General features: G+C 41.9%; 1 protein-coding gene across 4 annotated transcripts in view; it reads left to right on the forward strand.

The window, feature by feature from the left end:
* Nucleotides 1-15,365, forward strand: part of PTPN3 (protein tyrosine phosphatase non-receptor type 3) — a 287,151-nt gene that overhangs the window by 126,562 nt on the left and 145,224 nt on the right. For all 4 annotated transcript variants that reach the window (XM_054018775.1, XM_054018773.1, XM_054018774.1 and 1 more), the window contains one exon: nucleotides 1,494-1,581. In XM_054018775.1, coding sequence (XP_053874750.1) covers nucleotides 1,494-1,581 — 88 coding nt within the window. The remainder of the gene's footprint in view (nucleotides 1-1,493; nucleotides 1,582-15,365) is intronic.

Consider the following 15,365-nt stretch of genomic DNA (forward strand, 5'->3'; position numbering starts at 1 on the left):
GGGCTTGTGCGGGCTCAGGCTCTGCCCCCACTCCGGGATCATGTCGAAATTTTTATTGTCAGAAGGGGGTCATGGTGCAATGAAGTTTGAGAACCCCTGATCTAGAGTTACTACTGCATCTGGAAAGTCTTCATAACCTGGCTTTCTTACTATAGCTGTAAGGCCATGACAGTTCTTACAATTCCTGATTTCAGGTCATTTGGTAGCTTCATTAGCCTCAGGACTCTCAAATCAAGGTACCTCACTAACTGCCTTCAGAAGTTCATCTGGCAAATGGTTGTCTTTTTCTCCTCTCATCCCTAGATCCTTTAGGGCAGTAACTAAGTTGGACTGGGCTTCCTTCATCATTATACTTCCTTTTTATTAAGTTTGTCTTTCTGGATTTCAATCACTTCTGCTAGAATGATCAGTTAGTATGTTGCATTGTCTGTAAAGGCCTTTTAAAAAAACAAAGTGGTAGTCAGAACTACTGGAGGATTCTGACATATCTTTACCAGGAGGTAACTCTTAATTTGTTTTGCCTTAAATGCACTGAGTTTCAAAAGGTCAGATGGTGACACCTGCAGATCAAATTATTTCCAATTAGGAAATTTCATGTCTTGTTCCTCTTCTATGCTGGGAAGAACAAAGGTGTGAAAGCTTCAAAGCCAACATATCCCAGCAGTTCAGGTTAGCAAATGCAGAAGCTTACAAGAAGACTGGGGGAAACCCTCTTCTAAATCTTGCAGCACATTTATCAAGGTCTGTTACCACATCTCTGGCAAAAACAAATAGAAGGTTTTATGAGGAGATTTGCGGAGTAGCTTTCTGTTAATTTCTTTGTTCATTCATAAAACACTAAAGTAGACGTAACTTCTTCATATATTGTTTTTTGGTAGCTGGGTTTCTTTAATTAGCTCCTTTCATTGTGCTCTTCCTCTGCTTGTTCTTTGGGGTAGGCTGATTGCTACTTTCAGTTAATCACCAGACTGAAGCACAAACATGACTCTGTGTGAGAATAGCAATTGGTATGGAATCTTTTCCACCCCTGTGAATAGTTATGCCTTATGTTTTTAGTTATTTAAAGGTTCAGACTTTGAAAGTTGCTTCTGTTTGCCAGAAGCTGGGAATGAGTGACAGGGAATGAATCACTTGATGATTATCTGTTCATTCCCTCTGGGGCACCTGGCATTGGCCACTGTTGGAAGACAGGATACTGGGCTAGTTGGACCTTTGGTCTGACCCAGTATGGCCATTCTTATGCTCAAATGGGGCTGTGATGCAATTCCCTGGATTATATAGGAGGCATCTAGAAGGAGCTAAAATACTGAATCTTTTAGCTACTTCTGTGCTATTTGCAGGTATGATCAACCTGTCAGCCTCCAGACTACAGGATTCTTCTGCTTTGAAAAGAAACATTTGTAATAAGTTAAAATAGTCAAGTCAGTGAGCTTAATTTCTTGTTCTAACTTAAGGTAGTTAAAATTAATAACTTCTTTTTTTTTTTTCTTTAGTGGTCTCAAGCAATCTGAAGCAGAGTCCTGTTATATAAACATAGCACGAACCCTTGAATTCTATGGAGTAGAATTACACAGTGGTAGAGTATGTTTACGTTGTCACTTTTTGCTTGGAAAAATAATTGAATTTATGAATACTGTTTTTAAGACAAGAGTCTTTCATTAACAGTGAAAACAGAAGCACTTCAGTATTGGCTGCACTGTATTTTGTTTTCAACTTAATTTGTATTATATTTCTCAACTTTGCATTTGACATAAGTGTCTCCAGTTTTGTCAATAAATTAAATTGAATTTATAGAATAGTTTCCCCCCCTCATTGGATTACATTTTGTCTTTGATACTGCACAAGATTTTAGAGTACAAAATATTTGCTTGAAGGGTGAAAGTAAACTAGATTAGTGTGTGTTAAGTACTTGGAAACTAAGTGGCTATTTTTGTGACATGGCTGGCAGAAATCTTCAGTATCACTTTGATTTCTAATGCACCCTTGAGAATCCTGACCCTTTACTTCTTCAGCATAGTCTTACACCCCTAAATCTAAGTCTTGGTTCTCCATCTACTAACGTGCAAAATATGAAAGATGTGTCTTAAAATGATTCTAGATGGGCACCATAATGCATAGTTTTCTCGAGAGAGAGGTCTCCTGTCCTAGCATGCCAAATAGGTCACCTGATAGCATACCAAAGTCTAATTGCACCTTTATTTTGTGTAATATAAATGGTGAGCTCTTCTCAATGTGATTTACACGTGTCTCAGTTGCTGCCGTAGTTGGCCATATTGTGGAACAAGAACTTCTCTTAGCAGAGCTTAGGCGCTTGTTTTCATGATAAAGCACTGCTGCTGTCCTCTCATAGGTGGGTGACGTATTGGGGTTGACAGGACTTTCATTCTGATGCTCCCTATAAGTGAGCCATATTGGAGCCTGCAAAGGTATTGTGGCAAATGCCATCATCTTTGCCTCCAACAGCTAAGAGGTCTGAGTGGAGATACGATGTTCCTTCCTGGGGATTTGAACATTTCTACACACTGCCCTTCCCAGGGTCCTTAGTGGTTTTGGCACTAAATCAAAGGAATGTCTAGGACAACCTTCTTCCACCCCAAAGGGAGGCAAAGAGATTAGACCTTTTAGATGGAAAAAAATATTGCACTGCTGGCCTGCAATGTTACATTGCGAACCAGCAAGCCCTGATGACTAGATATGATTTCTCCCTCTGGGATGATGTCCTTAAATGCATGTAAAAATGGCCAGAGGATGCCAGACAGGAGTTTCTGGCAGTACTGGAAGAGGGCAATATGGCTTCCAGGACCTCTCTTCAGGCTTCACTGGATGGGGCAGATATGGCAGTCAGAGCCATGACATCTGCAGTAGTGATGCACAGATGCTCATAGCTCTAATTGTTGGCTCTTCCACAGGAGGGGAAGCAGATGATACATGGTCTACCCTTTGAGGATCCGACTCTTATTTTGCAGCACATTGATGAGAAACTTCACTGTCTGAAGGACTGGAGGGCTAAGTTGAAGTCTTCAGGAATTTACACCCCATATCCTAAAAAGAAACAGTTCCTCCCTCAGTCATTCCAGCTTTATCAGCTGTTCATGCCTAGACATTCTGACCAGTCCAGAAAGAAGGGGGCAAATCACAGGAGGCGGAATCTGCATTTTTCTGCCTCTGGGACTCTTTCCAGGCAGCCCAGAAATGCCAAGCAGTCTGATTGATTGCCATATTGAGGGCAGTTTACCAGTCTGCATTACACCAGTTTCTCCCACCTGTTTTTTCCAGCAGGTTATCCCACTTCCTGTGTGCTTGGGCCCATATTATCACAGATCAATGGGTTCTAAGTCCTGTGGAACTTGGATACAGTCTTCAGTTTATTTCAGTTCCTCCCCCTTCCTCATCTCTCTTCAAAACCCACTCTCACAAGGCTGTCCTCGTTCAAGAGGTGCAGTCTCTTCTCTTTTTTGGAGCTACAGATGAGGTTCCTCCTCTGCACAAAGGGAAAGGGTTTTATTCACGCCACTTCCTGATTCCAAAGGCAAAGGGAGGTCTCAGATCCATATTAGACCTGCAAGAGATGAATAAATGTATAAAGAAAATAAGGTTTTGTATGGTCACTCTAGTCTCCATTTTTCCCTCCATTGATCCCAGTGACTGGTACACTGCCTTTGACTTGAGGGATGCATATTTTCATGTGGCTATCTGTCAAAGCCACAGGAGATTCCTAAGATTTCTAGTCAACACCCAGGATCAGTTTACATTCCTACCATTTGATCTATCCACGGCCCTGTGAGTAATTACAAAATGTGTGGTGGTGACTGTATTTCTAAAGGAAACGGGGGTACAAGTACTTCCATACCGGGATGACTGGCCAGTAAAGGGTTGGCCCAAGAGAAAGGTAAAATGGAATATGGCCAAGATCTGGTCCCTCTTCAGCGTTCTGGATTTGCTGATCAATGAGGACAAGTCAGTCTCTAGATGAGACTTCAAAGGAGCAGTCCTGAAAACCAGATTTCAGATAATGTTAACCATTTCTTCAGACCTAAAAGGTCATCCAGTCATGACTGTAAGGAACTGTTTCAGACTTGTGGGGCATATAGCTTCCTGCACGTATATATTTGGGCATGACAGACTGCATTTCAGGATAGCGCAGAGATGAGTAAGCTCAGTATGCTCCCCAACCTGCCACTCATTAGACATGCTGGCTTGAGTGCCTACAGGAGTGTTAGCCTCTTTGGATTGGTGGATGGATCCAACCAATATGTGTATTGGAGTTTCTTTGCTACTCTCATACCCACATTGATTCTGGTTATGGATGTTTCTTCTCTGGGTTGTGGGGTGGGGCTCACCTGGGGCAATAGTTCTCAACAAGTAGTGCATGTACCCCTGGGGGGGGGGTACAGAGTCCTTCTAGCAGGTACATCAACTCGTTCAGACATTTGCCTAGTTTTACAAAAGAGCACTAGAGAAGTCAGGACAAACAATGATTTAGTTATACTACTCTATATACGGAAATGTAGGTACAATAGTTATATTCCAATTGATTTATTTTATAATTATATGGTAAAAATGAGAAAGTAAGCAATTTTTCAGTAATAGTGTGCTGTGACACTTGTATTTTTATGTCTGATTTTGTAAGCAGGTATTTTTAAGTAAGGTGAAAGTTGGGGTACACTAGACAAATCAGACAAATCTTGAAAGGGGTACAGTAGTGTGGAAAGGTTGAGAGCCACTGACCTAGGAAATCTGAGGACTCAAGGTGTCTGTTCACAACAAGATTTAGTTCTCCACATAAATGTGAGAGAGTTGAGGGCCATTCATCTAGCATATTGGGCTCTCCTCCCTCAGATCAAGGGATGTCCTCATGGACAACACAGCAGCAATGTTCAATGTGAACAGACAGAGGGGGCCATGTCAGCTCATTTCTGTGAAAAAGTGATACAGTTTGGGAGTTTTGTATCACCAGCATGATTTACCCCAATGCATCTCACCTGCCAGAGATTCAGAACAGTTTGGCAGACCACTTGAGCAGGTCTTTCAGCAGAGAACATGAGTGATCTCGCAGGCTTGATATAAGAAGACTAATTTTTCTGTCATGTGGGGGCCTCACCTAGACCTGTTTCCTGCTTGCCACAACTGGAAGTGCTGACTCTTCTGTCCAAGAGCAGATCGCTGTCAGGGATGTCTCATGAACGCCTTCCTCATACTCTGGAACGACAAACTGCTGCATGCTTGCCCTTCTAGTCCATGCTTTCCCAGAGCATTGCTCAAGATTGAGCAGGATTATGTTCACATAATCCTCACAGCACTGGTGTTGCCTAATCAGCACTGGTTCTCTACTTTGCTGTCTCTCTCCACCAGGCCTCCCTTGACACTTCCTCCAGAATCAGACCTGATCTCACAGGACCACGGTCGCCTGCTTGATTCCAACCTTGATGCTCTTTATCTCCTGGTCTGGATGCTCCATGGTTAATGCCTCAGGAGGTGGTCCGTTTAGAGACTGCAAAACAAATTTTCTCCTGAATAGGAGAAAGCCTTGGACTAGGTGCACTTACTTGCTAAAATGGAAGCAGTTCTCCTCATGGTCTTAGGGAAAAGAGATTTTGCCAGTCTACACTTTTATACATGTTCTGGACTATTTGTTCCACCTGAAACAGCAAGACGTATCTGGTAGTTCTATCAGAGTTCATCTGGAAACTATCTCTGCTTCTGCCCTGCAATCACGAGTGACTCAGTATTTTCCAATCTCATGTTAATTAGGATCTTAAAAGGTCTGGAGAGATTATATCCTCAAGAAACATATCCTTAAGAAACATATCCTTTTCCTACCTGGGTTTTGAATCTCATGTTATAAAGGTTGATGAGTCCAGCCTTTGATCCAATGGCTACCTGCTCTTCATTGGTTAAAATGAAAAACATGGGGATCGATATGAAAATCCAGAGGTGGATAGGGAATTGGTTAATGGGGAGAATGCAGCGGGTCGTATTAAAGGGTGAATTGTCGGGTTGGAGGGAGGTTACTAGTGGAGTGCCTCAAGGTTCGGTTTTGGGACCCATCTTATTTAATCTATTTATAACTGACCTCGGGACCGATTGCAAGAGTGGGCTGATAAAGTTTGCGGATGATACGAAGGTGGGAGGAGTTGCAAACTCGGAGGAGGATAGGGATACTCTGCAGGGAGACTTGAATGAGCTTGTGAATTGGAGTATCAGAAATAGGATGAAATTTAATAGTAAAAAGTGTAAGGTGATGCACTTGGGGACGAATAATAACAATTTTAGTTACAAGATGGGGACGCATTGGTTAGAAGTAACGGAAGAGGAGAAGGACCTAGGGGTCCTTGTGGACCGCAGGATGACTATGAGTCGGCAATGTGACGTGGCGGTGAAAAAAGCCAATGCGGTCTTGGGATGTATTAGGCGAGGTATATCTAGTAGAGATAGGGAGGTCCTGCTTCCGTTGTATAAGGCGCTGGTGAGACCTCATTTGGAGTACTGTGTGCAGTTCTGGTCTCCCATGTTTAAAAAAGATGAACTCAAACTGGAACGGGTGCAGAGAAGGGCGACTAAGATGATCAGAGGAATGGAAAACCTGTCGTATGAAAAGAGATTAGAGGAGCTTGGGTTGTTTAGTCTGACAAAGCGAAGGCTGAGGGGGGATATGATTGCTATGTTTAAATATATCAGAGGGGTTAATACAAGGGAGGGAGAGGAATTATTCCAGTTTAGTACTAATGTGGACACGAGAACGAATGGATACAAACTGGCCGGGGGGAAGTTTAGGCTTGAAATTAGACGAAGGTTTCTGACCATCAGAGGGGTGAAATATTGGAACGGCCTTCCGAGGGAAACGGTGGGGGCGACGGACCTGTCTGGTTTTAAGGTTAAGTTGGATAAGTTTATGGAGGGAATGGTTTAATGGTAAAACATAGTAGCCAAGGAAGACCAAGCAATGGTACATGAATAGCATAATGGCCAACAAGGGTCAGGCTAGAGACTCTTGCCTATATGCTCGGGGTATTACTGATCGCCATATTTGGGGTCGGGAAGGAATTTTCCTCCAGGGTAGATTGGCTGAGCCTCTGGAGGTTTTTCGCCTTCCTCCACAGCATGGGGCAGGGATCACTAGCAGGAGGGTCTCAGCCGATTGAAGTCACTAAAACACAGGATTGGGGACTTCAACGGCAGAGTCCAGGGAAGGGTCTTGCGGCCTGCATCATGCAGGGGGTCAGACCAGATGATCATAATGGTCCCTTCTGACCTTAAAGTCTATGAGTCTATGAGTCTCTTCATCTAGCCATGAAAGGGGCATTTTTGGTAGCGGTTACCTCTGTGAGGAAGATGGGGAAATTATGAGTGTTGGTAGATGATCCCTCCTACACAGTCTTTCAGAAAGACAAAGTGTATTAGGCCAGCATCCAAAATTTTTGACTTACCAGCAATAAACTTACCAGCTCTTTTCCCTAAGCCTCATCCTCCTAAAGATGAGGAGCGACTCCATACCTTAGATGTCAGAAGGGCATTTTTACTTGTACAGGACTAGATTGCTTTGATACTCATCTCAACTGTTCGTCATGGATTTCCTCTTGTATGTGCATTGCTATGACATTGCCAATATAACCCCACCAAGCATAGTGATGGCACACACTTGACAAAATTCCAAGCAACTTCAGCAGCTTTTCTAGCTCAAGTGGCTATAGCAGATGTTTTTGAGTGTCCTGAAAAGGAATGGACATGTGCAATCACATGAAGAGGAAAAAATGGTTACTAACTTGTTCTGGAACTGTTTTTCTTTTAAGACGAGTTGCTTAAAGTTACACTCAGGTCCACGTTCACTACCCAATTAAAGGTACATCTACAGTGGGGAAAAAACAAACTAACTTGCGGCTGTGAGTCGCAGAGCCCAGGTCAGTTGACTTGGGTTCACGAGGCTCGCTCTACAGGGCTAAAAATAGCAACGTAGACATCTGGACTCTGAGACCCAGCAAGGAGGAAGTGTCCCAGAGCACAGGGTTCAGTGCAAGTGGGGAAGTCTACGCTGCTATCTTTAGCTTCTTGGTGTGAGCTGGAATCAGTTGACGCAAGCTCTGAGACTTGCTGCTTCAGGGTGGTTGTTGTTGTTGTTGTTGTTTTTTTCCAGTGTAGATGTGTCTTAAATGGCCTGATGTTCAAAGGTGCTAAATGCATAAGACCATAAAATGGAAAACTGTGGTGGGATGGGGAGACTGGAAAAATGGATGAACAGTGAGATGGCAAAATGTGCAGTCAGTACTAAATTACTCAAGATAGTTAAGTCCAAAGCGCACTGTGAAGAGTTGCAAAGGAATTTCACTAAACTGAGTGACTGGCCAACAAAATGGAGATGAAATTCCGTGTTGATAAATGCAAAGTAATGCACATTGGAAAAAATAATCCCAAGTATATGTACAAAATGATGAGGTCTAAATTAGCTTTTATCACTCAAAAAAGAGAGCTTGGGGTCATCATGGATAGTTCCCTGAAAACATCCACTCAATGTGCAGCAGCAGTCAAAAAAGCTAATAAAATGTTAGGAACCATTAGGAAAGGGGTAGATAATAAGACAGAAAATGTCATAAAGCCACTATATAAACCCATGGTACGCCAATACCTTGAAAACTTCATGTAGTTCTGGTCTCTCTCTCTGGAAGCTAGTGATAGGCACACACCAACCCCTGAGTCCTTGGAGCACTCCCTGCAATCTCCAGCTCTTAACCACCGGACTCTCAAAGAAATTACCAGGTTTGCTGTTCCTAAGGGAGCGAGCAGTATACACTCAGTTTGATTGGTACAACTCAGGATCAGATCCTTTATAACATCACAGTCCTGCAATATATTTCTCGTGCAAAAATAATCCTAAATTTCTTATCAAAAGCTAACATTTAAGAGATACTGAATAAAGGTAATGGAAACAGAAATGGTTACATATAAAACAAAAAGTATATCGTGCTTCTTCAAGTCTAAACTTAACTTTAACAGTCTGAAATCCTTGTATGATGTGGTTTCTCACCTAAAGCAGTCTCCCAGCTTCAACCAACCAACATGGCTGGGATCTCCTTTTCATTAATATAAAAAGCGCTGTCCTTTTTGCTTCCTCAGTAAAGGATAAAAAGGTGGTGTTTGCCTTCTTCTCATACCCCAAAATTTCATTGTTTTGTTTCCAGAGTCAGAATGATCCCTTGGGGTTTATTCTCTGGTGTTGTCACCTGTTGACTTCCTATCCCCCTTTTTGACATCCGTGTTGGCCCACAATGCTTAATCTACATGGCCAACAGAGAGACCGGTGACTCAATGTCTTTTGTCTATCCCAAAACCTGTTGTCAGCTCTGTACATATACAAAACTCCTTAAATATCCATCCATCCATCTCACAAAATTTGAGAATCGGTATGACAAACATTTTTATTAGATTCCTCACTTTACCCTTTTTGGATAAATACTATGAAAGCAATGTTTGCAATGAGTGTTTCAGGCCTCTCGAGTTACTGTTGCAGAACAGTGAACTCTTCACCAGTTGGTATTGAGGGTTTTTTAGGGTTACAATTTACATTTCTAGACACACATTCTCCTCAAATATTCTTCCTCTAGATACCCTTTTTGCTAGCAGAGAAGAAACACTAACTGCTTTACTGCATTGCCTAATTCCTGTTAGCACACTGAGTTTAAAGTAGACATTGTTTTTTCAATTCTTTTGAACAATATGTATATCAAATATATATCAAACTTAATATAGATGACATGCAAAAATTGTGTTAAAAAACATTTTTAAGGTTACAAAATCAAGCACTCAAAAGCTAGGCAATGTCAGTGCAATCTTAATTCTGACATTGCCTAGCTTTCGAGTGCTTGAATTTGGGTGGAAGATGGTTGTTTTTAATGTAATTTTGTGCATATAACTTACAGGGTTTAAGAAAAAATCATCATGTGGCATCATATTGACACCATCGTGGGTCATCAACAGGACTAGAACCTGTTAAATCCACCAGACTTCTATTACAAGTTGACAGAGTAACTGATAGCAGTAATAGGTTGTCATTCTCTGTGTGGATCAGCACTAGAGAGGAATGAAACTTTTGACGATATTTGGTCACAGCCGAGGAATGCAGAGAGTCTGGGACATAGGGTTCCATTCTAGGCACTGGAGGAAAGTATGTTCTAGTGGGCACAGACTCTTCTGCCCCATCGTGTTCAACTGTTCCTCGTCTCTACCCCACCACTTGCTCCTTGTCCCAGTCCTATTCTCCTCCTTAACCAGTCAGAATTTACATTCAGGCTTCTGATACCATTTCCAGTCTACTCGGTACCAGGCAAATTGGTTTAAACTACAGTGAAGAACAAAATTATCACACATAGATAAACATGATTTGTTGGGGGGAAAAGTCAACATGGCATTTGAAAAGGGAAGTCATGACTCACCAATCAGTTAGAATTCTCTGAGGGTGTCAACAAGCATGTGGACAAGCATGATCCAGTCAATGTAGTGTACTTGGATTTTCAGAAAGCCTTTGACCAGATCCCTCACCAAAGGCTCTTAAGGAAACTTAGATGTCATTGGATAAAAGGGAAGGTCCTCTCATGAATCAGTTTGGGGGGGAGGGATAGCTCAGTGGTTTGAGCATTGGCCTGCTAAACCCAGGGTTGAGAGTTCAATCCTTGAGGGGGCCATTTAGGGATCTGGGGCAAAAATCTGTTAGGGACGGTACTTGGTCCTGCTGTGAAGGCAGGGGACTGGACTCGATGACCTTGCAAGCTCCCTTCCAGTTCTATGAGATAGGTATATCTCCATATTAATTAATAGTAACTGTTTGAAAGACAGGGGACAAAGGGTAGGAATAAATGGTCAGTCTTCACTATGGAGAGATGAGGACAGCGGGATCCTCCCAGGATGCGTACTGGGATCTTTGCTGTTCTACATATTCATAAATTATCTGGAAAAGAGGGCGAATAATGAAATGACAAAGTTTATAGGTGATACAAAATTACTCAAGTTAAGTCCAAAGCAGACTGCAGGGAGTTAGAGAGATCTCACAAACTGCTGACTGGGCAACAAAATGGCAGATGAAATTCAATCAATTCAAAGTAATGCATATTGGAAAAAATAATCCTCACTATACATATACAATGATTAGGGCCCTACCAAATTCATGGTTGTGAAAAAAGCATCATGGACCGTGAAATCTGGTCTTGTGTGTACTTTTACCCTATACTATACAGATAGGGGAGTCCAGTGTTTCTCAAACTGGGGGTCCTAAACAAAAGAGGGTGGGGGGGATCGCAAGGTTATTTTAGGGGTTTGCGGTATTGCCACCCTTACTTCTGCGCTGCCTTCAGAGCTGGGTGGCTGGAGAGAAGTTGCTGCTGGCCAGGTGCCCAGCTCTGAAGGCAGCGCCCCACCAGCAGCAGCGCAGAAGTAAAGGTGGCAAAATGATACCATGCCACCCTTCTGTGCTCCTGTCTTCAGAATTGGGTCAGGACCCCTACAGTTAAATTGTCCCTGTCCCAGTTCAGAACTGTGAAATTTCAGATTTAAATATCTGAAATAATGAAATTTACAATTTTTAAAATCCTATGACTGTGAAATTGACTAAAATGGACCATGAATTTGGTAGGGCCCTAACAATGATGGGTTGCAAATTAGCAATTACTACCCAAGAGAGATCTTGAGGTCACTATGGATAGTCCTCTGAAAACTTCAGCATCAGTCAGAAGGCTAACAGTATGTTAAGAACTATTAGGAAAAGGGATCAAAAATAAGACAAAGTATCATAATGCCACTATTTAAATACACAGTGTGCCCACACCTTGAATACTGTCTCCAGTCCTTGTCACTCTGTCTCAAAAAGGATATAGTGTAACTGGAAGAGATTCAGAGAAAGTCAACAAAGATGTTCAGGAGTATGGAATTGTTTCCATACAAGGAGAAACTAAAGATTAGGGCTGTTCATCTTAGAAAAGAGGTAACTAAGAAGGGATGTAATAGAGGTCCATGAAATCATGAATGGCGTGGAAAAAGTATATAGAGAAGTGTTGTTTACCCTTTCGCACAGTACACATGCCAGAGATCACCTGATGAAATTAGTAGGCAGCAGGTTTAATACAAACAAGCGGAAGTACTTTTTCACACAGCACACAACTAACCTGTGGAACTCATTGTCATTAAACGCTGTGATGGTCATTATTAGGTTAAAAAAAGAACTGAATAAGTTCATAGAGGGTAGGTCCATCAATGGCTATTAGCCAGGATGGTTAGGGATGCACCCCATGCTCAGTGCAACCCGAAACCTCTGACAGTAAGAAGCTGAGTGCGGAAGACTCATGAATCATTCCATAATTACCCTGTTCTGTACATTCCCCCTGAAGCTCTGGTACAGCCCACTGTCAGAGACCGGATACTGGGTAAGGTGGATCGTGGTCTGACCCAGTGTGACAGCTCTTATGTTCTTATTCCTCCGGCCATTTCCCCCAATGGTCTAGGTGCAGCTCTTGTTCCTTTTACATTTGAATCACATGGCTTCTTCCTGCATGTTACCTGGGTGCCAGCTGGGCTGTCACCGAGAATCCAGGAGATGCAGGCTCCCTACTCCCAGTTCTGGTGTCTGGCCCCACTCCAGCCAGGGGCGTCATTTCAGATTTTGGTGGGGGGGACAACTTTAACTGTGATTCAAGGGGCTACTTAGGTACCTGAAAACTTTTATTTTATTTTATTTTATTTTATTTTATTTTGCGAACAATTTAGAAATTAGCTGACAGGAGCATTATATCTAATTTCTATATAAAGAAATGAAAAAAATACAAACACAAATTAAAGCCATATTTAAAGTTTATATGTAAGTTTTTAGAACAATCAGGAGATAATACAGCAAAATATTCCCAATCCCAAGCCTTGAAGTATCAGTTTTGGAACCTTAACACAGATATCAGAAACACAAATTTGATACTTTGTACACTATCTTTGTAGCGATAAATAAGATGTGCTCAAAATCTGCTTAGCCATGTAATTGTTGTTTTTTAAGTGTCTTACGTTCCAAATTGTGAAGAGGAGAATGAGACAGATAATTTGTTCCAGGAATGTTTAAAGGTAAAATAAATGATTAAAAACAAACAAACAAAAACCACCCAGATATGAGCAAAACAATGGATAATGCCATGGTCTCATCTTGGCAAAATTATCAATGGCCTTGTTGATATTCAGGTGTTTTGAAGCTTCACATTCACAGGCTTCATTTATCACAATTATTATTTGTAACAGGATAATACCTCTACAGCCCCAGGCAGGTGCAATAGAGGACAGTAGACCGGTACTATTAAGATTAAGAGGATTGTCCATCTGTAGCGTCTCAGTTGCTGACTGGTGGAAGCAGATGAGGCAGGGTAGGTTGAAGCTAGTGAAGCGAAGGAAACTAATCATGGGAGCTGTAGGAGAATCCCAGCTCTTGGAGGAGGGGACTTGACTGTGTGGTGCTACAAGTAAGAGCTCTGCCTGGGACTGGGGCATATACTACAAGCAGACCTCTGGTATGAAACTTGGGGGTGGGGCAGATGCCCCCCAACCCTTCCTAAATGGCACCCCTCAATCCTGCCTGGGACAGCCATTGCAAGTAAAGGCCAGCTTCATTCCTGTATTTCGAGGCTGAAGCATGCTCAGTTGCTCTGTGGGAATGGCACCATGTATAGTCTGATCACCATTAGGAGTTGTCAAAGGCTCAAGCATGTTCAGTGAGGAAGGAGTCTTTGGATCTAGCAAGTCTCTGCTGAGTATTGCAACTGGTATTTTTTTCCCAGATGTTTATGACTTGGTAGATTTGGGCAGATTTACACAGGAAGAGCTAGAGACCCTTTCCTGATACAAAGGCTAGTCTCTGGCCCAAAGCATGGGGGTGCTACCACTTTCTGAAAAAAAGGTCACCAGAATCTTTTTAAAATTGAAAAAGGTGTATTTTTCCCTAGTCTCATTTTTAAATGGCTGGACCATTTTGCTGAAAATTTCCAAGAATATTCAGCTTGAGACAGATACCCAGCATGGAAAATTTGAGCCTGAATGGTTGAAGTTTCCTTGCAGTCTTCTTGTAGCCATGTTGGTTCCAGGAAATGAGAGGGACAAGGTAGATGAGGTAATATTTTATTCGACCCACTTCTGTTTGTGTAAGGTTGCTTGAAAACTTGTACACAGAGCTCCTCTTCGGGTCGAGGAACAGAAGCAGTGTGTCTGAGCTAAATACAAGTTGGGACAGATTAAGCTGAAGGAGTAACATATTGGAGGTGGTCACTTGAAATTAATGTGCAGTTGGGGTTAGATTGTTATGCATAAAGGATTTGAAGTGGGCAATTAAGGGTAGCAGGCAGTATGGTATGTTACAAATTGTTGTAATGAGCCTTCAAACCAGTGTCCCTGTTTATGTTCATGGCTTTTGTCCACGTCTATCAGAGTTATGAATGTAAATTCCCAGGCTCACCTTTTGACGGTGTTATGCGTTTTTCATTGAGGACAAGTATTGAAAGATCAGCTATGGAGTGATCTCTTTGTGAAAAAGTGTTCTCTCATGGGTGATATGTTTTTGTCTTTTATCGTTTTTCTGTGTGAGTTCAGAGCATAGTGGTTGTCTTGTTTCACCCACATAGATGTTTTTGGGGCATTTGATGCACATGATGAGGTACCACCACCACACGTTCTAATAAGCATGTGAAGGACCCAAGAATCTTGAAAGGTATGTTGTAGGGGGTTGTGACATTGTCTAATTAAAATATAACCATGCAAGTCATTATTGCTACCACTGTTATATAATTGCAACAAATCTTGTACAAAATATAATGCATGGCCACCGAGGATTAAACAGCTTCCAGGCTAACCCAAAGCCGACCTTTAAAGACATGTTAGAAATGGTAATTAGGGCCATTCTATGGCTAGATAGGCTAGAACTTTGAAATGGAAACCTATATTGTTAGAAGTGATACTAATTGTGTGTATCTTAGATACTACCCATGTAAACAGACAGTTCCTGTCTGTCACTATAACTACTAATTCAGAGGTCAAAAAGGAATATTAACATTTAGATGAATCTTGGGTGAAATAATGTCATTGTCTATATGTCTCTTTGAAGTTTGTGATAGTCTGCCTAATGGATAAATTGCCCTGTGTTAATTTGTGTAATCAATTACTGGTGATGTTGAGAAAACAGAAGGTTACATCAAAAGCCAATTGTTTACCCAGGACTGTATGGTCAAGTAGATGCTAGAACACTGTATAAAAAGATCCTTGGGTCCTGATCCTGTTGATCTCTGATCTGCTTGAGGTTTCATGCAGGGGAAGCCTAAGCCACAAGGACTGAGATCCCTGTTCTGACTAGACCGCCCTGAAAT

This window comes from Malaclemys terrapin, chromosome 2 (assembly GCF_027887155.1).
Source record: "Malaclemys terrapin pileata isolate rMalTer1 chromosome 2, rMalTer1.hap1, whole genome shotgun sequence".
NCBI classification, from domain to species: Eukaryota; Metazoa; Chordata; order Testudines; family Emydidae; genus Malaclemys; species Malaclemys terrapin.